General features: G+C 38.7%; 2 protein-coding genes across 4 annotated transcripts; one reads left to right on the top strand and one right to left on the bottom strand.

The window, feature by feature from the left end:
* Positions 1–1230: 1230 nt before the first annotated feature.
* LOC135482476 (RNA cytidine acetyltransferase-like) lies at positions 1231–12314 on the bottom strand. Of its 3 annotated transcripts, none has more exons than XM_064762534.1 (23): positions 12240–12314; positions 10771–10913; positions 10258–10349; positions 9723–9894; positions 9288–9410; positions 8763–8939; positions 8333–8440; positions 8028–8161; positions 7668–7860; positions 7285–7421; positions 6761–6897; positions 6242–6489; positions 5687–5980; positions 5290–5403; positions 4859–4995; positions 4543–4591; positions 4253–4379; positions 3879–3986; positions 3498–3667; positions 2949–3068; positions 2651–2749; positions 2018–2169; positions 1231–1668 (listed from the first exon to the last, which is right to left on the bottom strand). In XM_064762534.1, exons 2-23 carry the CDS (start codon positions 10876–10878, stop codon positions 1569–1571), a joined length of 3099 nt encoding a protein of 1032 aa, XP_064618604.1. In that variant the 5' UTR covers positions 10879–10913; positions 12240–12314; the 3' UTR covers positions 1231–1568. The 3 variants fall into 3 exon arrangements, with proteins under 3 accessions (XP_064618604.1, XP_064618605.1, XP_064618603.1); XM_064762535.1 differs by lacking the exon at positions 12240–12314 and adding an exon at positions 11699–11731; XM_064762533.1 differs by lacking the exon at positions 12240–12314 and adding an exon at positions 11534–11598.
* On the top strand, positions 11737–24726 carry LOC135482478 (F-box only protein 33-like). Its single transcript, XM_064762536.1, has 4 exons — positions 11737–12157; positions 12578–13266; positions 13380–13540; positions 13844–24726. Exons 1-4 carry the CDS (start codon positions 11745–11747, stop codon positions 13970–13972), a joined length of 1392 nt encoding a protein of 463 aa, XP_064618606.1. The 5' UTR covers positions 11737–11744; the 3' UTR covers positions 13973–24726.
* Positions 24727–26066: the final 1340 nt, after the last annotated feature.

The raw sequence follows: 26066 nt of genomic DNA, 5'->3' as shown, positions 1-26066 counted from the left end.
CATGAAGAACAGGGTGCATCTCCAGGACATGTTTGCCTGTTTGAGTATGGAGAAAACAGCGGTGTCTGGGACAAAGTGGTCTGTATAAATATTGGAAAGATTGCCAGCTGTCTCTGGGACACAGCAGCCTGTATGAATATGGTGAAGACAGTATGTCTCAGGTACATTATGGTCTGTGTATGTTGTGAAGACAGCATGTCCCCAGGACATGTTGGTTTGTACAAATGCAGAGAAGACAGTGTGTCTCTGGGACATGGTTGCCTGTATGAATATGGTGGAGACAGTATGTCTTAGGTACCTTATGGTCTGTGTGAATGTTGAGATGACTGCATGTCCCCAGGACATGTTGATATGTACGAATAGGGTGACGACAACGCGTCTCTTGGACAAGGTTGCCCAAGTGAATGTGGTGAAGACAGTACAGTATGTCTTAGGTACATGGTGGTCTGTGTAAATGTTGTGAAGACAGCACATCCAAGGACATGTTGATCTGTATAAATGCAGAGATGACAGTGCCATTCTGGTCTTGGTTCTCCCATGTGAATATGGCAAAGACAGTGTGGATCCTAGGTCTATGGTGGCCTGTGTAAATGTTGTGAAGACAGCACATCCCAGGACATGTTGGTCTGTATGAATGCGGAGATGACAGTGCCATTCTGGTCTTGGTTCTCCATGTGAATATGGCAAAGACAGTGTGGATCCTAGGTATATGGTTGTCTATGTAAATGTTGTGAAGACAGCATGTCCACAGGACATGTTGATCTGTATGAATGCGGAGATGACAGTGCCATTCTGGTCTTGGTTCTCCATGTGAATATGGCAAAGACAGTGTGGAACCTAGGTCTATGGTGGCCTGTGTAAATGTTGTGAAGACAGCACATCCCAGGACATGTTGGTCTGTATGAATGCGGAGATGACAGTGCCATTCTGGTCTTGGTTCTCCATGTGAATATGGCAAAGACAGTGTGGATCCTAGGTATATGATGGTCTGTGTAAATGTTGTGAAGACAGCATGTCCACAGGACATGTTGATCTGTATGAATGCGGAGATGACAGTGCCATTCTGGTCTTGGTTCTCCATGTGAATATGTCAAAGACAGTGTGGATCCTAGGTATATGGTGGTCTGTGTAAATGTTGTGAAGACAGCATGTCCACAGGACATGTTGATCTGTATGAACACAGTGAAAACAGCACTGTGTTTTGAAGCAAAAGGACGCATTCATTCAGGTTTTTAAGTTTATTCATTATATCTCTTTCACATCACCATAATGAGAGGCAGGCAATGTCTCATCAGTTTACAATCAACTCAAGGGTTTAAAACATTACATTTACTGTACCTTACTAAAATAATTAAATGGGGAAATTTCTTCAGATACATACAGCCACATTGATAACAAGCAACAACAGAATTTGCTACAGGTTTTGAAAACAGTACCATACTGTGACCAGGAAAAGGGCAGCTCGTTCTACGCTGCCTACTGCCAAACTTATTAATTTTACCGAACTACATATATTTGGTCAGTAAGGCATTATGTCTTTATAACTATGACAGAGACAGGCGATTCCCTCACTTCTTGAACTTTTTCTGTTTCTTTTTCTTGTGAGAGGACTTTCCTTCCTTTTCTTCTACTACTGGGGCCTCCTCTACTTTCCTTTTGGGAGTTTTACTGAAAATTAACAGAAAGAAGGCATTAATTAAAGAAAAGCTAGGATACTCTAGAGAAATCGTTGATACTGCTCTTATTTCAATGATTTTCATGCGATTTCTTTTTATCAAACTTTGCAACACACATATAATGTAGTTGATAATGATCTACAATGTAGTCTGCCAAGTTATTTTAACTATAAAAGTAATATAAGGCATTTCCATGGTTCCAGATGCAACATTCATAGTCAATGTATCCAGCTGTATTTTTTACTCATAACTATCCCCTAAACATTACTCTGCCAGTATTAGAACTATATAGACAAAGCAATCCCAAGTAGGAAACCAGCAGCCTTCCTATAGCTACTTACTGTCCTATCGAGATGAGTTTCTTGTCCTTAGCGGCAAGAGCCTTGCCCCACTCTGTCTCTGATCCCTTGATGGCATACTGGGAAAGGTCAATCCCCTTCAGCACCTCGAGGTCCTTCTTTTGTTTCTCCATCACCTCCTTACTTGCTTCTTCCTAAAAAAATTAAGCCAATTTACAAGAAAATACAGAAATGAAACGAAATGTAACTTCTGATACAGTGCTTTGTAATGTACAACTGTACTCGGCTTCTGGTTCTGATGATTTAATTCACAGAGCTCCAGAGGGGAGTTTGATGCAAATGGGTTGTCCCTGTCCCTGTCGTGGATAACATTCATTCACCCTTTTTATCCAGAAATCTTTCTGCCGAAGCCAAGGAGCTCGAAAGCTGCGCTCCACTTTGTCATTTCAACCAAGTTAAAGGTACCAGGAGGCTCTGGCCGAGCCTAGAACTTATGAAGACCTTCTGATTACAGTCAGTGTAGCTCTGAAGGACACTGTTCCTCTTGAGGACAAAGTCACAACCATAATGCAGTAATAACTTCACCTTAACTTTCAAAATTCAAAGCTAAAAAAACAGCAAATCAAAACATTCCCCAAATCAGTTATTTAGACAAAAACTGTTTTGAAGTCTTACCAAATCCTCATCCACTGTTTGAACAACTGGTGTCATGGTAATCTCCTTTCTCTCGACCATTGTCTTCTCGATGGCTGAGGCTGTGATACCATTCAAATGCTGCAAGAAATGGAAGTGGGGCATGATATCAAATGATCAATCAGACAAGTCTAATATACAAAATATTCTTCAGCCACTTTTAGTTTTGAGATAAAACAAGCTGGGATCTTTACCCTGTTCTTGCACTGGCACCAAGATACAGGGAATTTTCTCTTAAAAGATCAGTACTTCCAATGTTCTATATTCAGTAAATAAATACCTGGACGAGTTTCTTCATGGATCTGTTGAACAAACCAAGGAGTTGTGTTGCTGGAAGGTCAAGCTCCTTCTCAAGGTCATTCACCGATTTGTGTTGCAAGCCGAGTCCTAACAAGATGGCCTGGATATAAAGTAATGACGTATAATCATCAGACTTCTGCACAGCATATTTTAAGAAATTTTCAAGGATACTGGCTGGATAGCTAGTTCACTTCAAATAGTTTAATTGGCAAATGTTGTAGCTCTCAAATGCTAAAGAGTTAAAGAGAAAGGGCCATGGTTGGTATAGTGGCTCAGTCTTTTGGCTAGGGGTGGAGGGGTCCCTGGTTCGAACTCCATAGTAAGCAGAGAAGATAATGTGCAGCCATTTAAGTTTGCAGTTTTGTGAAATTGCAACTTTAGTGTTCTAATACAAGTATCCCAGCGTTCTGACAACCTTGTTACAGAATTTTTCAATTGAGAGCCTCTTTTTCACTGCCATGCACTTTGGTGATTATCTGTTAAGTGGAAGACGCGCAAACATCAACAGATTTACAGTAGTTCAACTTACAGACTGTGAGACACTGAGTTGTACATTAATCTGATGGAGGAAGTAAAGCCTGGCGACCGTTGGCAACAAGTCCATAATGAGGTGATAGTCGACCATGTTGTTGGAGTACATCTCAAGGCGCTTCAGGTCATACTTTGTCACATGGACGTCAAGTTCATCCGACGTGAGATCTGACAGGAGAAAACATTGCAATTTTGAAATTATATATTGTTATGACAGGAGCATTTCACATAGTTGGAGTAACATTATCCTTGCATTCTGGTTGTGACACTGGTCTTATAAGACCGATTTTGAGACAACTGGAAATTATAATTGAACACACCGGTTAGTCAGAACCAAATTTGAAATCAAGAATAATTCATTTTTGTGTTAGCTACAGACCTTTTTTCTTCTCTTTGTACTGCCTCTGCTGAAGGACATTCAATGTCATTCCAGGCAGAAACTTCCTGAACTCAAATGATAACAGCGACAGGAATCTACGTCTGAAATCTGAATAAACAACAAACAGTGAGCGAAAGTACAAGTAACAGTATGGTAGATGAAAATCCAATCAACCTGGCAAATGAGATACAGTATTCAAAAGAGTTAACTAAAACAACAACCTAATTATCAAAGTATCATTGTTATTTCGGGACAGTGTATAAACATGTCTTCTGGATGCTACGACTGAAGTACATCAGCTAAAAGTATAATCTAAGAATAAAAAGCACACTCCAAAATCGGCCCCCGAGGACAAAGAATAGAAATGTGCCCACCTTTCCAATATTCAAGCAACCATGTTTCCTTTGGCTTCTGCTCTTCTCCTTCCCCTTCTTCTTCTTCTTCTTCCTCTTCATTTAAGGCCTTCAGCATGATGCAGGAATGTTCACCAGTGAGGTCATTCTGTAAGGAACAAGAAGTGTTTGACATCAACTTCTTAAGTATCAGCTTTACACAGCAAATGTCTTCTAATTAATGGTAAATTGTACATACTGTTGAAATTCCCATCCCCATATATATGTAGTTATATCACGCACTGAAAAGCATTAAAACTATTAGAACTTACCGCTGTCTGTCGCAAGTAAACTGGCACAAAACCGGCCTTTTTCCAGAACCTGTAAAGAATGCAAGTTATAAGTTATCCACATCACTACGAAGGAGCGATATCTCGGTCCAGAGAGTCATCACATAAGATAACGATAGCCCGTTATACCAGTCTCATGTCGTAAAGGCGCAATGCACTACGATGCATGTTGCCCTCCACGCTGTTATACACTGCTCTGAATGATGCAACCATAGAAAGCAGTACTGAATGTAACAACATTGAGGCATGTCTAATTTAGATTCTCTTTCAGCAACCTTCAAATCAACATAAAACTTACTTTAGTAGCTCTGTTGTTAATCCGTATGACACGCCAAGATAGTCCAACTTCTCAGGTTTGCGTTCACTCAGCTTAAGCAACAAGGGAGGCAAGTTCTTGCGAGGTGTGATCCGCTCCTCAAGAATGTTACACTCTTGCTGTAAAAGACAATATCTTTTTTATGATGTAATTTTTGGCCATCTGTTTTTGATGATCAGGAACACATCTGTTCAACTACCATACGGTACATCTACTTGTCAGCCTACCTCTCTTGCCAACCCAACTCGAATCTATACCATAGGACCCAAGGAAATACATTCATACTTGCAACTTACATAACAGCAGAATGTGCCTTTACACACAAATCCTTCATCTGAAGGAACCTCACTTCGCTTCTTCAGGCTAACTGTAGTATCAATGAGTTTCAAAGACGTCATAATATCAAGACTTACTGCTTCAGTCAACGTTTCCATCTGATTAGATTCTGTTGATGTCTCATCCAGACTTGTGAACTTTCCTTCATAATACTGCTGTAGTAACTTCAGGGCCCGACCACCATAACCCATCTTGGAGAGAAAGTGGGAATCATTTAGATCAGAAAGAAAGCAAAAAGGTTATTGTTTCCTATCTTAGATACAGTCCAAATAACCTACATTTTGCTCAGCACTTTGGTTTTTTAAACTCCCATTTAGCATTCAAGCAGAGCTCATAATAAGAAGTTTGACGAATTTTCTCTGCTCCTATTATGCCAATTTGCAGGAAGAACTAGACACTTTCCTTACACTAATTATAGCAAATTGTTTTCAACAAGCATATTACGAAAGCATCAAGTAGTGATCTCCAACTCACCCCTTGATATTCAGGATGTGTAGCTATCCTAACAATCCTCGCACCAGACAATGAAGGGAAGTCATGGTCCTGGAACTGCTGGGAGACAGTCCAAGGGATGAGATCACCAGAAGCGCGTTTCCCCCGGGACAGACTGTACATGACGGAGGACTTGGAAATCTCTCCTTCCAGGCAGACTTGCAGCACACAGAGGACTTCAGGCAGTGAGGTCTGGTTAGGGTCCACAGGACCAAGAAGGCAGAAAATATGATGTGCTGGGGCATCAGACAACATCTGAAGGTCATTTGGTGTGTTCTGTAAGAAAGAGCAATTATTGCCAATTTTGCCGATGTATTTATCAATTCAGGAGAAACTGGTAAACCTGTACACAAAATGCACCTATTCCTTACAGGTAGAATTGTTTTTTTTCTCAGGTGAGTCCTACAAGAGGCCTTACACAGCCATAAAGAGGATCCCACAAGACTAAGTATCCGAGGGTGTTACATTGACTTCAAATGAAATATATCATCGCCTCAGCTTGCAAAAAGCAGCAAACTAGTTGATGTTGCTGCTTACCTTGTAATGTGAAGCAACATACAATCCCATGAGCCTTTGGAGGAAGGCTTCTGATGCCTTATGGTATGAGAAGAGGGTATCACGATTGACATAATACAGATCACAGGAGTTGGGCACTGGGCAGCCGGACATGGTCCGGGGGGTGTTTGCGGCGTCGAGACAGAGAAGATCATTCAACCATTTCTCAACTGCATCCCCACCGGCGTATCTTATAGATTCGTTCAGCGTAACCTCATGAAGAGTGCGACCTGAAAAAGGAACATACCAAGTTTATCAAATGATGACTTGTAAGACAGGAGTGGGATACATGTATCTACAACTCCAGTTCTGTGATATTTGGGATGCTCTTATGAATCTTACCTATCTGTAATAGGACAAAGAATCTCCTTTTTTTACCACCCCACGCCTCATGAGTATAAAATTGGTCCAATTTCTAATAAATACCCTCCATCCATGAAAAGTGAAAGTAAGTATTTTTTAATCCATTGGACAAAAATTTTGATTTCTCATTGACCTTACCCGAGGCAGATGCAGCACCTTCTGGCTTCTGAGTCAATTGCTTTGCCTCTGTTGATGAACTACCACCAAACGTTGCGCTCTGCTGTCTCAGCTGATGGACCAGCTTTAGAGATAGGGATCTCCCCGTGCCCTCATAGCTAAAATAGGATGGAAAGGACAAATCGTTTGAAAGGGCGTGTTCAGTTAAGGATGTTGATAACCCAATCATTTTTGGGGTATTTATAGTAATATTCTTGAGTGCAAATGAATATGGATAGGTACATATGACTGTACTCTAGATTAGAACCAATACAAAATCTGAAAATTGGTTCGAACTTTTGCCAATGGTTGAAATGATTCAAACTCCTCAAAGGAGTATAGGACAAGCAAGAATGGACTAAATCGGACAACCCAAATGGGCACTTCTAGATATGGAGAACTGTAGGTCAACAAGGATATTATTTACTCTTTTAGATAGATATGCTAGAAGGAAGAGTACTTGAAATAAACACACTGCTGCCACTGCCCCCGACAGCCAAACTCACCCATTGATGGTTGAAGACATAAACACAAGGTATGGTCCTAGGAGATTTTTCACAAGAGGTAACGGAATAGCTGCTGCCTCATCTATACACACCAACTCAGCCTGTCCTAACTTATGGGCATCAGTTGGGTGGATATACTGGAAACCAAAAGTACAAATTTACAACTTGTCTGTTGTCTACTAGTAACCTTACAATAAACTGCCATCAAGCAGTTAGATCAAAGTTTGAATCCAAGTTATCTCAGATGTTTCTCTCAATCATTGTCTTAATGGTATAAACTAGCCCAGATTTCTATATCAGTGGTTTGGAACCAATGGCTGGGGAAACAAGATACACTTCACTTTATAACAGTAATTTGGTTGAGAATGCTATAAAATACACACCTGAATAGTTTGTCTATGTTCTCTGAACACATTTACTCGAACAATTGCCTTGTTGAATTCAGGGTTAGTGGATTGTATCAGCTCATAGTCAAGGTGTTCCTGGTACTCCAACGCATCAAATCCTTTGAACACAAATTCGAAGAGCGTCTTCAAATTCTCCGGACTTGGTGACGTCACAAATATATTTGAATAACTGGAAAAAAGAAAAGTTACAGGTCACTTCAAGACACAAATGAAACTGAAAATGCATGAAAAGGCTCAGAAATCTGGATACAATGATACGAGGCGACCTCTTCATATATCAGTTTGTGTTTAGACAAACAAGCTATATGTATATTCAGACACAAAGATTTCACTCACCCAAATCCAACTGCAGTCGCCATTGCCAGACCAAGAGCTGCAGACTTGCCACGCCCTCTGGCAGCTGTCATCACAACTGTACTTCTCAACGTTTTCTCTGATATTGCCTCAACAAACTTCAGCAATCCTTTGGCCTTGAATCAAAGAGTCAGACTATTATAGAACAGATTTTGAATCTAAATACAAGTATATTAAGTGAAATATTCACAACTAAAGAGCTATCATTGCCACTCTGAGAACTCTTATTCTGAATGACGCATTTGGCAGAAAAAATATCAATCAATTTGTGATTTGCCCCGTCTTACCTGATCTAATGTCTTACAACAGTTGACTAGGACTCCAACTGGCTGCGTATCTTGCAGTGACTGTTGAAGGTCTTTGAGCTCAGCTACTGTAGGGGGCAACGGGTCATCCTGTAAAGTAAGGATATTCATTACTGGTAACAGCACTACTTTTGTACTTCTAAGTTATCTTCTTTGCTTCCTCAAACTGAGATATGATGTACTGGCATCCCCATGATTGCAAATAGAGATTTTAAAACAAGAAACCAAAATATTTTTGATTTGTATGTCCTTATGCAGAAGAACCTCTGATTGGAGCAAGAATGTATCATTTCCACATCAATTTCACTCAATCAAGCTTGTACTTAACTGCCCTTTAATGACTAATGTTGTTTATTATTAGCATTATAACTTTTTATTATGCTCTTGTTTGAGGATGCATACCGGAACTTACCGCTGATTTTGGAGGGACAGGTGCAATAGAAAGCATATGTGAAGACAGTGGGAGTATATTCAGTTGGTCATCAATCACCATGGCCATCTTACAGGAAGACAGTGACAACATGAACCGCTCATTGAATCGTCCAACAACATCTTGATGTGCTTCTGTCCTGTATCTTGTATGAACATCCTGTGAAGCACAGAAATTTGAAATTACACATCAGCACTTTCAACTCTTGTGCCAACTTCATGAAGACTCATAACCTATGAGGTAATAATGTTGACAGGTGGGTCTCTCTTGGAGTCATAAAGTTATAAGTTAAAAGTTTCAGGTTAATAGTTTGACATTAACAACGGTAGAAGTTATCATCGGACTTGACACTTCTATCCCAGTTTATCCTGAAACCTATCAGTAGAACTCAGATGCGCTGCTCAATCAGCACCACAACCTGTGCATTTCAGACCGGCCCCCAGTTACATGTTTACACCTGGGTAGAGTTAAAATGACCCACAGAGCCCATTATGAACTTTTTCTTACCATAGTCATCGCATAAAGCTGCCTTACTGATTGCATTGTTCGCAGTAATATCACACATATGCCACCACCTTCCACTGTTTCTACAGTTCGGGCCAGAAGATTGGGGGTCATGGCTTCAAAGTCCTGAAAAGGAAACAGCCCAATCAGGTTTAAATTCTGTGAAAGACTGCTCCGAGCTACCTGATCATAATGTGACCTCTCATTAATCTGTAAACCGACGTTTTTTATCATCAATTACCAATCAGAAACTTAGGTCTGTCTGGTTGGCCATCCAAAATGAAATTATATTTGAAATGATTTTGCCATCACCTCACCAAATTAACTCTAGCTCACTATGACCAACACAGAGGCCCATAGAGTATCAACACAACAATGATAATCCAATCGTGAGCTATTAGCCTTACTCTCTTTCAGAATTTTTCTTCTCATACACACCTGTAACACACACATGCCATACGTGTTCCCAAGTATTTTATGAGTTTCCGAATAGTAACAATATCTGATATTAGTAGCTGCTATGAAAAGTTCAAAAGGATCATCCTCATTCACGTCCAGTTTACCACTCTTTATCTTCTTCTGTAACTGTCGCATCCTCTTCTTGCGATGGCTGAAATATCAGATGAGGGAGGTGAAAACAGACTCTTTTAAAAGGAGATCATACAAGTAGCATGTTCTTAGGTCTTGTAAATGCCACATTTATGACATTAACACATGTCAACAAATCTGACAGAAATTGTGTGGTATTTTATCTACAAATATTAAAGTAAGGAGGAATCAAGTCTGACGTATACTTGAGTACCCAACTATAAGAAGTTGCGGCCAATACTCAAGAAACTTATGGAACTGAGAAGTCGGGTGGATAGATTCAGTAGGGAGACTGTGCCCTGCAAAAGCATTTCCCCCATTTGCTTGCTTGTTTGTGGCTCGCGAAAAGAAGTAGAAACATTTTCTATGTGACCATATGACCAACCTGCTGAAGCCTAGTTCTTTCTTGTAACACCATAGTACAGAGGGACGCGACTTCACAACTGCTTTAGACAACATGTGATGAAGAATAACAACCTGAAAAAGATTAACATGATTAGGGATATGATTCCTATTGTAGTCTAACAAAACATGTTGAATTTAGATTTAATTGAAATTCAACTAAATTCATCTTTTCTTCAGAGACTGTTTTCATCACTCTTTGTTTTATTCAACACTATAGAATAATTAAGGAGGCGTAGCAGCAATACTTGAGAGAACTGCCAAAGACATGAGGAAGACAATGACTCTTCTTTGCTCCACTACACTGAGAAGTTGAAGTCAAGTCAAGCAGAAATACTGGCGGTTGTTTAGTGCCACTATGCACCTAGTCAATAAACACATTCCATCCTCGGGTCTACCAAAAGTATCAGCCTCCCAGTCTTTTTCAAGTTAGTTTCCGCTAGACGTGAATGAATGACAATAAAAATATGAAAACATTAATAATATATTATCGAACCTGGTCTTTTCCATGGTCACCAACTACAATGAATAGTGATCGATGTTTCTCTGCAACACCATTTTCAATAAGAACCCGGAGCCTGTTATCGATCTTTTTCCGCACCATTTTGACGAAATAACTTGCAGATCAGTCGCTGAAAACTGAAATAATGAACTTCAAAACACAGTGAAAAACACAAATGATTGACAAACCCTTCCATTTCACATCAAGGCAATTACAAGCTGATCCACTGGCACTGCACGCCAAGGCGGATGGGGCTGATGGACAGTCACATAGGGTGACATGCACCGACAGCGAACGGATAGGTGCTATCACTAGTCTCACTATCAGGGTCAGGGAGAATAGGCCTTTTCAAAGAACATGAATGATTTGAATCAGAGCCATAACAAATCAAATGCGCACACTCGACTCAGAACACGTCAGACTGAGAAAGCCTAAGCCAACTTTTGACAATGCCATAGGCCACTGTGACCCTTTACAGAGGGTTTTTATGTTCTAATTATAGGTTTTTTCCCGAAATGGAGCGCGTCAAGTCCCTGTGATCCTTTGTTCCACTCTGAAATGCACGACTGACTGGTTTATAGGCGATACGAGCATTGATTTATCATTGAATGTACGTGTAGGCCTATACAACACAAGATTTTAGAGTAAATTTTTGGCAATTTCAACAATAAACATATTCGTGATCCATGCAAGAATAAGGGAACATCATCTCTATATGTTTGTTTGTGGTCAAGCTGAAGCTTAGTTATACATGTACTTGCAAACTGTGCCTGGTCGAATTTTTTGATTTTATGAAAATAAACAACACATCCTGGAAACCGGAACCACGTGTTTTCGTGGCGATTTGTCACATCCTCGATATGCACATCGAGGGATGTCGAGTTAGCGGCAGGTGATCACATGACCTGCTAACGCCACGCACCTGCTCTTTAATTTCCCGCCAATGACGTAGTTGTGCCATGTGACAAATGCTTCGTAAGCAGAAACTCGTGAAGATGGCAGCTGATACGTCTTGGTCCACACTCCCCAGCCTAATTATTGTCGAAATTCTGTCGTATTTGAGTTTGAAAGATCGACTGAACGCCGTATCAACATGTAAAAGATGGAGAAGTTGCTTTTGGCACCCTTCATTGTGGACAAACTTGGTGTTTAGGCTGAAAAATGGGAGTCGAAGTCGGAGCAAATATTTGGCCGAGAGGTGTGGCAGATTCGTCAAAACGGCCACCGTGGAGTTCAATTCGACATCAGTTTGGGACGTCCGTGAGTTTGCTAAAATGTTGGAAATTTTAGCTGACAATCGTAATCTTGAGAAGCTTTCCATCCAGCCTACTAGCTGCCATATAGAATGGCCAGAAAGAGATGGAAGTCGAGTCGTGGATCAGTAAGTACCATGGTACTGCGCAGTTGGTTCATCAGCTGTGTTGCGTACGCAATATTTATCGATTTTGTGGGTCTAAAACTACCTCTTTCCCTTTCCGGAAACTTGTTCATTATCTGTCGTTAGTTAATATGAATCAAAACCTAATGACATATGTCGTTAATTGGTGTATTTTAGTGTCGACAACGTAGTATTTGGTGCTTGTTTATGCCCCTCATTTTGACAGGTGCAGTGTTTTGGTTTCGATTCAATATGGAGGTTCGAGTGAAGTGACGTCACTGACTCTGTCATGTGGTTCTGTTTACCAACAAAGCTAGCTGGCACAGGGCCAGTTTTTAACTCTGCGGGCTATTCTCATTTTTGTGTATGTCTAGTGTTTTGTTATTATTTACCAGTATGAATCGTTTTCTTTTTTCTTTGCAGGTACTTTACCATGACCGAGGCCATTATAAAGAATTGTCGTAAACTGAAGCATCTGTCCCTTGGCTGCTCAGAAGATCTGATGGCGAATGCAGATTATCTCCTCTCAGAGCTGGCCATTCACCATTCAAACTCACTAGAAACACTCCACTTGTCGACCGTCAAAGAAGACCCTGAGTCGTATGGTTTACTCGACCTCCCAGTTGATATGTTCCAGTCTTTTCCACACCTAACCGTACTGGGCATCGATTACGACTACCTCACCAACTCATTGTTAGAAATATTTGTCACTAAAAAGACCGCACAGCTAGAAAAACTTGTCATCCATGTCCACGGAATCGAACCTGACCATGAAAAGATCAGAAACGAAACTTGGCAATGTCTCGTTCGATATAGTCCAAAATTAGAAGTCACATTGAATCTCATCCACTCTGTAGATGGCGTGACTTGTCTTCTTGACATTCTACGTCCCAGCATGCCTCTGGCGCACTTCCGCTCATTCTTCTGCTCACACATCAATATGGCGGCCATTGACTTCATGGCAGGCCACAATAGTGCCACATTGAAGTCGGTCCATATTGTTGATGGGATCATGAATATGCAACCAAACATATACGAATCGGCATCTGATGAGGACTCTTTTGTGATGCTTGCGTGGAAATGTCCCAACTTGCAGCACTTCACACTTCTTGGTGAGTATTGTGGCATTATGGCGATTGGGTTCTTCGCACATAAACTTCTTGGTAGAGAGGACCTATATGTTGGTGGCAGCCTTCAAATCTTGATATAATGTGATCTTTTTCAGGTTATGATGTGACAGATGACGACGTTGTGGCAATTGTACGCCTGCGTGGATCTCAGCTGAAGACATTCGTTGTTCCTCATTGTTGCATATCATCTCTTGACGAGGAGGATGGAAGTATTTGGCAATCGTTCGGAAATGTAGACCAAGCATTCTATGATGAGGTGAGGCCTCCATCAAAAGTATTGTTTTTGATTTATTCCAACGTGAGGCCGGACATATTATATGCCTTGCACCTAGTTTATCGCCAGGTAATCGCTAATAGCATTGGGACCATAGAGCCATCCTTCAAATGGCTTTCCTAAAAACGGCCTCTACACTACATGTATGCTTGCAGTTAAAAGTCCATTGTATCTTGGTGTATCGACTTATTAGTATTACATATAAAATTCTACATGTGTATGGAATTGGATATGATCAGTGCCTGTTGTGAACGTTTTATTGATTATTAACCCCATACATTGCAGGTTTCGAAGAACCTTGGTAGGAGTTGGCGGCCAGTAGAAGACCACAAGCTTCACCCAGCAATCAAGCATATGCATGCAGATGCTGAAACGGCGTATCTCAACATCTTACTGCGGGACCAAGCCTACTAAAGAAAGAAGAAAACGCTAGTCTATCAACACATGACTCCTGGGTTTGAATGATGTGAAGATCATAGAGGGCAAATTTGTAGGACACCTTCCATACACAATGTCCGAATTTTGAAATGCCTAGGTGGTGCCTTGACCATTATGTTACAACTCCAGCATTGGTCAATGGTCATTATTATGTGAAAAATGATGTGCAGTTTTTCAGCAGTTTCGTAAGCAATTTCAGGTTTCGTTGATTTTGTCGTTAACAGTTCAGGACTCGGGAATCATGGTGGTCATATCCCTTTGAAGTTTCCTGCACTTCCAATCATGCCAAGTTTTCCAGATAATATTTCATTGAGTATAGTCATGTACAGGGTTGTAGCCAAGACTATGATAAATTCCTGAAGTAAAACAATTGCTTGAGGTCACTGGTGTGACAGCCCAGTACATGTTAAAGGTTTTTATTATTTTAAAAAAGGTAATTTATGATACACATAATTACACTCTTCGAGCTCCGTCCTTGCCCAGAATGAAAGGTGTTGGTGATCTCCTATTTTCCCTGTGCTGGGGTAACTATCATGATTCCTTAGTTCTTTAGAGTGAAATTTGATGAAGAACTCTGAGGAAAATGTAAGATCCTGAAACAGTCAATCTTTTAGTGCCTTGGGAGTAGCGGGCTATTCATTGTAGTTCTGGAAAAATGTTGTTATGTAGTTCAACTTAGAATACCAATTGTTTGAAAGAACCATTTTGAAAGTCGGTACAAATAGTTTGTGTTTTAAGAATATTCCTATATTATATTATACACTTCGATTCACTTGCATCTGACTGTAACACACAAAATGCCAGTTTGAAATTTTGACAGATCATATTTGAAACTCAGGTTGAATAAATAAATAGTTATCAAATATTATTCTATTTCCAAGTAAGATGTCATTCTTCTTGCATATCGTATATATCTTTTACTTTCATTTGAAGCAATTTTTTCAATTGTGAGAAATAAGGAGCAATTTGTGTCCCTTTGTCTTTTATCATATATTTGTTGCTCCAAACCAACCATTTGAATCAAGGGCACCTGAGTTAGGTGAGAAAAAATGTGCCAAATAGTTGAATGAATGGTTATTTCAGAATTTTTATATGTTTCATGCGTAATTGCAGTAGTTATGTTAGAATAATTAGACTCAAATCTTGTGCAATAGAAAATCTTTTTAATTTGTGTTGTGTGAGTTATCACTACAAAATCACTAACATGTTTTCGTTGAATTAGTGAATTTGGTGGCCTGTGTTTTCATCTGAACTAACACGATGCTAGTAATAGTTCAACATTTGGAGAAAAAAAAGCCAGCTGTGATCCATGCTTTTGTGTGATTTTGACTGGATCAGCCACCAGTTTGAAATTTTTATCAAGTCAAATCTCCTAGACCTAGCTGAGAGTGAAATTTGATGCAGAAACTCTACTAGGTTTCAATCATCATCACATCAGTAGGTGGTAATGAAACTTGACAACAAGGCGTCATCTCCTTCTAAGACTTGTCTACTGGTGCTACTCTCTGATAAAATATCTCATTCTTAACAATTTTAGAGAGCGAGCTGGTTATTTTATATGTATTATATTAAACAAAATGCATTAATTTGAATTGGGGCACCTTGCCAATTCATTAGATAATTGTGGAAAATAACTTGGACGTTTAAAGTAATTATCTATGAAGATTTTTCTTCCACAAAAGTTGTCTCAATGCAGTCTAGCCATGAATTATTAATTGAATGATAAGCCCATTTGTTGAGTCATCTGAGAGTTAGAACAATTATATAATTTTGTAAATATTACTACTCGCGGTTGTTATTGTTGGCGACGGTTCTAATATCTTGAACCTTGATTGTTGAAAGAAATGCTCAGAGAAATGAATGTGACAATAGATCATTCAGTAACGACTGTGATTTGAAACTTCCTCAATTCAGGAAGTGAATATTTTGTGTGTTTTACATCTTGATTTTAAGATCTTGATACGGATTTTCAAAATGGTTCTTTCTTTTTGCTACTCCTGTGGTTGGTAGTGCAGGAACCAATGGCTTTGTACTCGGAAGTCTTAAATGAGAAGCCATTCAAAATCAAATATATATGAGACAAAACATTCTTAGTAAGAAATATAAAAAAACTACCATCGTGAAATGTGTTCAGAATGGACATATGACGAGTGTACCATCTTCTAAGTTACTAACTTATTGTAGTTAATTGCAGTTTTATATAGTCGTCGTTTTACTTGAGAGAGTTTATTTTTAACATTGGAGTAAAGATTGCAAAAGTACACGACACAGAGTGAATTTTTTATCCGTCAAGTTTTAAAGTTGAGGGGCACGTACATGGCGACGTGGTTGAAAGGAAAGGTTGTGGTGATCAACACCGAGTGATAGGTAAACATCAGGGGTATTTTATAACTCCACATTTAATCAAATGACCAAATGTTGTAGTTTTTTTTGCAGTTAGGTTCTGCATTTATAATATTATTATATGCTTCCAGAAAAACAACTTTGACAAGTTTCATCAAGAAGCCGAAACATCTTGAAATCTTGCATGGTATGATATTGAACAGGTATAAGTACTGTTGTAGAAATGTGTGCTGTGAGTTCTGTTCAGATTCGTGTAAACTAAGTTCAAACAGAGAAGGAATGACTGCCACAGTTGTTATGCATTTTACCCAAGCCTAAGAATCCTAGTGGACAAGTTTCCTCAAACATTGTGCTCTCAGCCCCAAAGCCAAGTTGGGTTTAGGTTGAGTGCCAACATTCCACTATGTTTAATTGCCTTGTAAAATAAACCCTGTCCATTTGAAATCATGGTGAAGTACAGTATGAAATCTTCTGGCATTGACGTACAAGTTTACAACCCTAATTCATTTGTATGAAAATGTGAAGTAGAAATTGTGAAGAAATCCAACCACAACGAGTAATATGGATAATTTGTGACCAAAGTATTTATATTTGGCAGCTTCAGTACATTCCCAAGTCCTCAATTACTTATTAGGCGAGTTGAAACCTCTGAATTTGATAAATAGTAAGTTTTTCAAACCATCCATTGCCAAGTCATTTCCGCAGTAGTTGTCCTGTAACATGGCTGAATAAAAGACATCACCATAATTTGGTAAGAGACATCATTGACCTTTAATGTGAGGCCATCTTGAAATTCAATTGCATTTCATATAGTCTTGCAGGCACTGAGCATATTAATTAGTTAATCAAACATTAGTTAGTTTGCAAATCTTTACAGAACTCTGATCACCCAAATAATGTAGCATTCCGAAGTGTAAATAATTGTTAGACTGTACTGTTGAAGTGTTTTGTAAGAAACCAGCATAGGATTCAGTTGGCAGAGGACTAATGGCCAAGAAAATGTCATCAACAACTGGATTCTGTGAAAAGACTCAAACGTTTAAAAGATGACATTTATTTTTACATCATCGTGTACATAAAATGAAAATCGGTAAAGAAAAGCTGTTTACCATTGTATATAAGATCCCTGGTGGCGAATACGGGTTTGTACTTTTCACAGGCCATGAAATCAAAGTGTCTTTCAGTCAAAACCAAATACGGCTGCAGTGCGGTGGGTCATGTTGGGACATCAGATCAGAAACAGACTTTCCAATGTCTAGATTATTCAGACATTCAGTGGAAGCCAGTGATTGATATTGCTCAGGAGTTAAAAATGCAATATGAAATGCAACAACTGGAATTCAATTCAATTGTAGAAATAGCGGCGAGGCAGCTTTTTATATTTTTTTACTTGGATAACAACGTCAACATGGCTGGCGATATTAACAGATCATGATGGCTGGAGGATGACAGTTTTCTTGTAATTTTTGTGGTGTGAGTGTTTACCTAAGTCATAAGGAATGAGTGTTTAAATGTGTTAAGGATGAGATCGATCGTGGACATAGTTGTCAGTGTTGCTGCCATGCTGAGAAAGTAAGAACCATTCAAGATGCTTATACTAGCTTGTTGTACTCAGAATCTGATGCGTATCATAATAATTCTAGTCATTTGGTGAGAAAATGTGTGAACTCGATCTGATTCATTTTGTCAATAATTTTGCATTCACGCGAGCCTCTTTAGGATGAGGCTGTGAATTATCAACAGAAAATACTCTGTGCCTTTTGGATCTAATTTTTGGTGCTAATAATGAAGATACGAACTATGATCCCTAGGACAAAACATGGAGAGCAATTCAAGATTGTTTGGAATGGAGCAAGTCTGAGAAGAAGTCTGGAAGACCTGAACCAGAGAAGACCTCAGCTTTCTTACTCTATCTTGTCCGTATAGATAGTTTAGTGTTCTGCAAATCATGTGACTGATGGAAGAAGTTTTTTATCGATGGACAAGTTATATTTTGTGACATTGTATGCCTGGCATGTCTAGAACTTCCCAAGTGTTGTACTTAGAAAGGAGCGATAAAACACATTTAAAGAGCTGGTCTCTTATTCTATCCAATGGAAATCAACAGGCATCATTTTCACTGCTGGCCTCCGCAATAATCTTGTGGCGGACAAACAGGACCATTCCGCTTTATATATTTATCTCTTACATAAAAAATAAAAAGCTTGTCTTACATTTTTGCCAACTTTAAATGTTATTTTGAACACAACAGTTTTCTTTTGTCAAAGACAATCAAGTGTTGAATGATTCTGTTCCATTGTGTTGTTGTATGTAATTACTGTGCTTCGAAGATGTCAACTGCCATAGGTTTTTAGTTTGAAAAGGCAAATATTTAGATAGTACCATCAAGTGATATTTCCGGTGAAAAAGATCCAGGCAGCATTATGTCCGTTTCCAACATTGACCTTCCTTGACGCCGAACTGACTTTTCATCCATGTGTAAATATTCTTGCAGTTCTCATCTGCTCCAATTTGATGCTGCATGTTCCAAGTTCGCACACCATCTGATGTCCCATCTTCGAGAAAGTGACTCTGCAGTATTACCATGTGTCTTTCAGAACTACGAATTCAATAAGAAAATGATCTGATCTCGTGGAGAAATTCGTGTCAATGTTTAATGTGCATTTATCAGCAACTTTATTGGGAATTCTCAACAAGGACTCCTGCAGTTTTCCTATTTTGAAGGCATTGACATTTTTACACCAAATTTTATAAAAGACAGTAAAGAGACTCATGGGGAACAAACCCTAAATTTGAATTAATCTAATGTCGGGTGCATGGCTGTGAAAAAAGGATGTTGGTATCTGTTTGTCGAATCTTTACGTGCATGGCAAATTTGGAATCGTCTCGAAAGGTTTTGTACTTGTGCACCTCGGGAGATTTGTAAAGATAAGGAATGATGTCTTCAAACAAATAGGAACCATCGAAGGATAGGTTGGCATGCCATAGATCAACAAACTAGGGTCAAACGTATTCTGTTCTCAACAGAAACAGCAAACAATTCAAGTTTCAATGATTTTAAAACTTTTCTATCTGAAAGACTATTGTATCCCAACATGGCCCACAGAGTGTTCACAGATGTTTAATATACCCACTGCAGCCCGAGTCTGTGATATCAAGACCATTGAAAGACCGCCAACATACACCAGGATTTCTGATCAAGAACCACTCAAAATTATTCATCATTTGGTGAAATTAAAACTGCATAGATGTAAGTCGGTATTCCACGATTGTTGAATTCTAACCTGGTGCTAGGTGCCCTGCCTTAGACCCCTTTATATTTGTTGCCATTAAAACAGTGGATGAAAATCTGGGCCATTTCAGTCACCAAGTTGTAAAACACATGCACTGTTTTGCTATCCGTGTAATTTCTGACTTTGAATTGTCGATTTTCAGTTGCACAAGTAAATTGAGGGGCCAGTTGGTCTATCATTAATCATTTGTTAGCTGTCCGAGCTGGAACTGCTTTCGTTCTCAGAAAGGTTCCTTGTAGAAGCTTTTTTATCGCACAGCCAGCTCAAATGGCCTGTATAAAATTGACAATGCATACAAATATAACGGGGCTTGAGGTATGCCAAAGAAATACGTTATAACTTCATGTGATATGTACAAGTTGTTGATAGTGTTGAGTAGAGATTGATGCTGGTAGAGTGTACATCAAGAACTCGTTTGAGAAAAATTTTGGAAGACGAATTTTTCTCGCATGTGATCCTGATAGCAGATTGCTCATTTGCGGGGTGCTAATCTCCATGTGCAATAACTATCGACAATGAGCAAAGTGAGAAAGTAACACACAGACTGCTTCTTTAGATAATATAAAACATCATATACGGTATGCGTCATATGTCGGTTACATTTATGGTGATCAGTTCAGTCGTTGTTTTTCAATGTCAATATTTGGTTTACACTCCTGTGCAGTGGATGAAATATTATCAAGATATGGTAGGAATAAATCAAAAACGTATGTATTTGATTTTTTCCTCAATCTAGTCTACCAGTCTGAATTAATTTCTAAGGCTTTATATAGAGCATCTTTAACATCTGCTTATTTCTTGTCCATTGATAGATTTGTCAGAATATATTCAGTAGACACTGGCCTGGTCACCATCTATAAATCGCTTTGTATTTAATAGTCTATATTAATTTATTTTTAATCCCATATCTTATTAAAAATTGAAACATTGGTGGAGTATAAATTATGACGTTGTCCATGTAATAGATGGGCTAATATTGATTTAAAGCTAGACCATTATTCCTTATTTCTGTTTATGCCTAGCTGCTATTGGCGACAGATGTAAATCCATTTTACGGGGGTCTATGGATATATTCTGTTTGAGGGGTTTATACTAACTCCTACTTTAAGGTCGAATTCTTTTATCACCTGTTGTTTAACTTCCAAAATACATGTAAGAACTAGCATGAGCTATAAATATCTTGTATTGGTGTTTTGAAACGAGGTTAGAAGTACTGTATGTATGCTCCCTAAAAATGTTGAGAAGATCATTGAATATGTATGATGGGCAGAAATGGCAAAACTTGTAGTTATTACATGTACTTTAGATAAAATAGATATGATTATTCCATTATATTGAAGGTACCTCAACATAGTAGGCTCACCGATTCTGTTGACTTTCCTTTAGTGTGCACTGAGTGTTGCTGCATGCTTTGCTCTTCACTTTTCTAATAAAACGTTTTAATATGCAGGCATTGTATCTAAACATGTGTATAATTGACTTGTATACATTCCAACTTTCTGACTTGTGGCTTGAATTGATTAAATAATCGTATCAACATGTGCTTTTATCATCAGCTATGGCATCGTACGTCGTCTTTTGAACTGGCTACAGATTTTGCCATGTCTGCCATTTCAGAGATTTCTATCCAAATGTCAAGTTTTGATTGATTTGAAATGGAATCTGGTGCCATACGTTTATTAAAGGGGACTATAGTTAGATAATGTCCAAGGTTGGACAGCTTCATAATCATCTGCCTCTTGATCTCACTCCCGCGCCTATGGAAACGCACAGACAAGAAAGGCGTTCTGGTGAGTGGAGCCCTTGGTTGTTCAAGATACTGCAGGGAATTCCATGGTTGACCATCAGTTGCAATGGTAGTTCCCTAGCACAAAAAAATCTTAAGAAGCCACTCGTATACAGGGTCTGGATAAAAATATTTATATTTGAATTCTTAATTTCTAGCCCAAATTTCATTGAAGAATAGTCGTTTGGGCCCATTTCACTTATACTTCTTTTCAGCTTGGATCAGAGGTCCTTTATTTTTCGTGTATTTGTAGTTGGTAATCATATGTAGTGCATAGTGTTTGGGGTTATTATATTCCTAGTGGTAATTATTAGTAAATAAGGCTTTGGTGAATCAACGCAAAGACAACACCGGGATTTCGTGTGGGTCCGATTTTACAAATCCCCAACAACAAAACATCCCAGAATAGGTATTCTGAATCCGGACAAGAAGCTTGAATAACTCAATGAGTAACATGTCATTATGATTTTAAACGATACAGTTGTGTGCAATTTGAAAACCCTATGAATCGTTTTTACCGTCCAAGCAGCCAAATTGAGGAGATTCATCATGGTGTCCTTGGTTGTCTTTGCCTTGACAATGTAGTAGCGTTGTATAAATATTGTACGGTAACTATTAATTTTCGTCATATACTTAAGGTTAACACTGGCTTGGATCATCTGTACAGACAAAAATTTAAATAGTACTTCTTTGAATACTAATTTTCCTATTCTTAGTGTTGATATATCTTTATAGTGATATCACTCGCTTGAAGGTTGAATCTGTTGGCTGAAAAACACCATTATACACTGGGTATTCAATGGCATTGGGATACATTTGCACCTCATTGCTGTTTTCTGGGTCTTCAAATATTTTAGCATCAGAGACCCTAAAATTGAATAGTTACCGATATCAGACGTATTGATGTCATACATTTTTCAAAACATTCCATTAGAGCATTCTGTTGTGACAATCACACTCTCGTCATTGCCCTCAAATGGCATGGCATCACTGGCATCACTATAATTGATCAAAAAGAAATAAACTGACTATTGAAACAGAGCGAGTTCTAATGTTTAACCCCCCGCCATGTTCTCTTGCTTTGCTGCCCATGTCCACCATACTCTTGATTTCTAACTAATTGTCACAGCATATCCTATTGTATCCTAATGTACATGATCCTAGCCCATGTGTGTACCTAAAACTACAGCCCTGAATATTTTCGCCATTTCATGGTGAACATCACTGAAAATAGGCTTGTATTTTGATGCAAGTGTGCTTGAATTATTCAATATACATTTTTCGGATGGAGCCTGTACTTGCAAAATGTTATGAGAAAATATTCAGGGGTGCAAATCTTCATCTGGGTGCATAGTGTGGTTTGTTATCATGTTTGAGAAGTCTCTATTTCTCCTTTCTTAATTTCGAGATTGCATCTTCATTCTACTGAAATATTGTGATAAAACATAGTTGTATAATCATCGGCTTTGTCCTGAAATAATCTGCTGTGGTGTTCGATAAGTTTGTATCGGATTCATTTCATCTTTTAACGAGTTTCAAACATACATGAAAGACTACAAAATACCCATTTTGGTAAACACTGAAACATAACAGAAATTATTCTTCGCTTCACTGGTTCTGCTGCAGCGGGAAGCTCCACTGGAAACTCGCGCCTGCAAAAACGTGCCGTTTCCAGTGTTCTGCTCAGAATAAATGAAGCTTTAGTGCAGTGTCGTGTTGTATAATCATCACTGCCTTGCGCCTTCTCGATTTTGCACTAATCCTTGTTTGTGAAAGGCATTCTTATAGAGTCCGAAAATAGGAACGATCATTATATTCCACTGTTTATTGAGAGATGTGTTTTGAGTGAAAAACTGTTCCCCTATTCTATCATTGTTAAGAATGTTCCTCCAGTAAAACTGTGATTTTCATAAATGATCATGCTGTTGTTAGTCAAAATAATGGAAGTTGAAAGTAGAAGGTTTTGATGGTTGTTCGATCAAATTCAGGTACTTACTTGTAGGATTTCATGACGATACTGTTTTAATAATCAGTAGTGTAGAAAGAAATCAACATTTCTGTTTATTAGGGACATCTTTTTAGGATCTGAAGACTAATTTGATGTGGGCTCAGCTGATGCTATGTGCAGTCCATGAGATGTAGGATAGATATTGGAAACACATTGACAATTTTGTCCATATTTCGATCCGCCTTTATTTCTGGTTTAGAGGATTGTATAAAATTCTTCACTAAATTAGTGACAATCTTACATATCTTTTCCAACTTGTTTATATTTCAATTTACCTCTTTCCTATCTCATGCCTCTAGTGGTGGAGCTCTATTTTGGGGCATCAAACAAGCCGACTTACAGGGTCAGCCGCCAACAACTCGGACATTGCCTCAAAATCAACAAAGCTTTTATGTCACCATTTGGCAAAGTTCGTTCTTTCCACTGCAAGGCGCTCATCCGAAAGAGGCAAAGTGCTTTAAATTTGGATTTTTTGAAGTGTTTAAAAATCTATTTGGGCCATCTCTGCTATCATTGTGTTCTTTTAGTTTGTGCGTGTAAGGTAGTTTAGTTTGGATTGAAAAGAAAACGATTTATTCATGAAGACATGAGGAAAGTAAACGGTGAATACTTCCATTGACATTTGAATATCAAATAACAATAACTTGCGGTGTAATCCAAGTGACATATCTGTGATAAAATCTTTAATTGGAAGTGAAACATATTGCGCAATAATGTTTAGTTGTGTCGTGTAAAAAAGGTTGAGTTTGTGTACGATCTAGTCAACAAATGAAAATCCGACCTGGAAAGCAAACAGTATGGATATTTTAACCAATGCATCAATTCCCATTTAGCCAAATCTGTGTTTGAAAACTGTACAAACAATTTTAAAGGGGCTTCTAGACGATACTTAAGATTTGGTCTGTATTTAGGCATTGCAAGGAAAACAACTGGTGCCAGGACGCCTGTGCCTCTGAAACCTGAATGAAACTTTACATCAACAACCATAATGTATAAAGGGTACAACTTTCTATGGAAGTTCACCACAACTAATTCAATCACTGTTATGATAATGATTGCCATGAGAATGCCACCTCAGGAAATTTTTTTACCAACTGTTAAAGTCCTCATTGTTGAGAATGAAGTGTGCTTGCTTGAATGCTGTTATTGTTGCACTAGTGTTTGTATGTGCAGAAGCCTTTCACAAACATCTTTCTCACTCGTGTCAAAATCATGCACTTTACTGTAACTCTTCTTGATTTTATCATCTCTACGGTGTTTCATTGTGCTGTTGACAGTAAATAAATATTGATTCTGAGTTTATCATCTCCGTCTTAAATTCCTTATCCCAAGAAAGTATTGCCATGTACAAATGCACCAAGCTATGTGTGGAATCTGAGGAATTAATAATGTTTCAGTCTCTGGCGGAGATTTGTAGTAATGTCTTGAGGACATTTAAGGACTGACATCTCAATTCAGGAGTCACCATGTATTTTTAGCCATCCAGAGAGAGTTTGAATTGAGGAATTCAAATTTTTGGAGTAACTGTATTCAGAACATCCAGAGACCAAAATGTCTTCAAGAAGTTTTGAACTCCTGTATTCAGGACATGGGGAGACCAAATAATGTCTCCAAGGATTAGGTATTTAGGACATCCAGAGACCAAGTTATGTCTTCAAGGAGCATTGACCTTTTTGAAAAAAATCTGACAAGACATCTGGAGAGAGAACATCCTCAAGGAGTAAAGACCTTTTTGTTGAACTGTATTCAGAACATCCAGACACCATATAATGTCTCAGACCAGTGTTGGACCATGTTGAGCAAGTGTATTCAGGACAGCTGTAGACAGAATATCTCCAAGGAATCACTTTTAATTTGTTCTTTTTTGGCACAACTGCATTCAGGCATCCAGCAACCGAATGTCTTCAAGTAGCATTGGCCTTTTTGTTTAACTGTATTCAGGACACCCAATGTTCAGTGTCCTACCATGTACAAACGCATCAGGCTATGTGTAGAATCTGAGGAATTAATAATATTTCAGTGTCTGGCGGAGATTTGCAGTAATGTCTTGAGGACATTTAAGGACTGACATCTCAATTCAGGAGTCACTTATTTAGTTTGTATTTAGCCATCCAGAGACAGTTTGAATTGAGGGTTCAAATTTTTGGAGTAGGTAACTGTATTCAGAACATCCAGAGACCAAAATGTCTTCAAGAAGTTTTGAACTCCTGTATTCAGGACATAAGGAGACCAAATAATGTCTCTAATGATTTGGTATTTAGTACATCCAGAGACCAAGTTATGTCTTCAAGGAGCATTGACCTTTTTGAAAAAATCTGACAAGACATCTGGAGAGAGAACATCCTCAAGGAGTAAAGACCTTTTTGTTGAACTGTATTCAGAACATCCAGACACCAAATAATGTCTCAGACCAGTGTTGGATCATGCTGAGCAAGTGTATTCAGGACAGCTGTAGACAGAACATCTCCAAGGAATCACTTTTAATTTCTTTTTTGGTACAACTGCATTCAGGACATCCAGCAACCGAATGTCTTAAAGTTCAAGTAGCATTGGCCTTTTTCAGGACACCCAATGTTCAGTGTCCCACCATGTACAAACGCACCAGGCTATGCGTTCATTGGTCATATATATTCATAATTT

This window comes from Lineus longissimus, chromosome 2, assembly GCF_910592395.1.
Source record: "Lineus longissimus chromosome 2, tnLinLong1.2, whole genome shotgun sequence".
In the NCBI taxonomy this organism is placed as follows: Eukaryota; Metazoa; Nemertea; class Pilidiophora; order Heteronemertea; family Lineidae; genus Lineus; species Lineus longissimus.
Note: the sequence above shows the minus strand (reverse complement) of the source record. Positions and strands in the feature narration are given on the sequence as shown.

What these genes read in the sequence shown, in the direction of transcription:
- LOC135482476 (XM_064762534.1), bottom strand. Translation starts at nt 10,878, where the DNA reads ATGGTGCGGAAAAAGATCGATAACAGGCTCCGGGTTCTTATTGAAAAT. An exon ending in CTGTCCCTCCAAAATCAGCG is followed by an intron (nt 8,441 to 8,762) that starts GTAAGTTCCGGT and finishes CTTACTTTACAG; the next exon opens with GATGACCCGTTGCCCCCTAC. An exon ending in TTTACTTGCGACAGACAGCG is followed by an intron (nt 4,380 to 4,542) that starts GTAAGTTCTAAT and finishes TGTTCCTTACAG; the next exon opens with AATGACCTCACTGGTGAACA.
- LOC135482478 (XM_064762536.1), top strand. Translation starts at nt 11,745, where the DNA reads ATGCTTCGTAAGCAGAAACTCGTGAAGATGGCAGCTGATACGTCTTGG. An exon ending in GCAGCACTTCACACTTCTTG is followed by an intron (nt 13,267 to 13,379) that starts GTGAGTATTGTG and finishes GATCTTTTTCAG; the next exon opens with GTTATGATGTGACAGATGAC. An exon ending in ACCAAGCATTCTATGATGAG is followed by an intron (nt 13,541 to 13,843) that starts GTGAGGCCTCCA and finishes CATACATTGCAG; the next exon opens with GTTTCGAAGAACCTTGGTAG.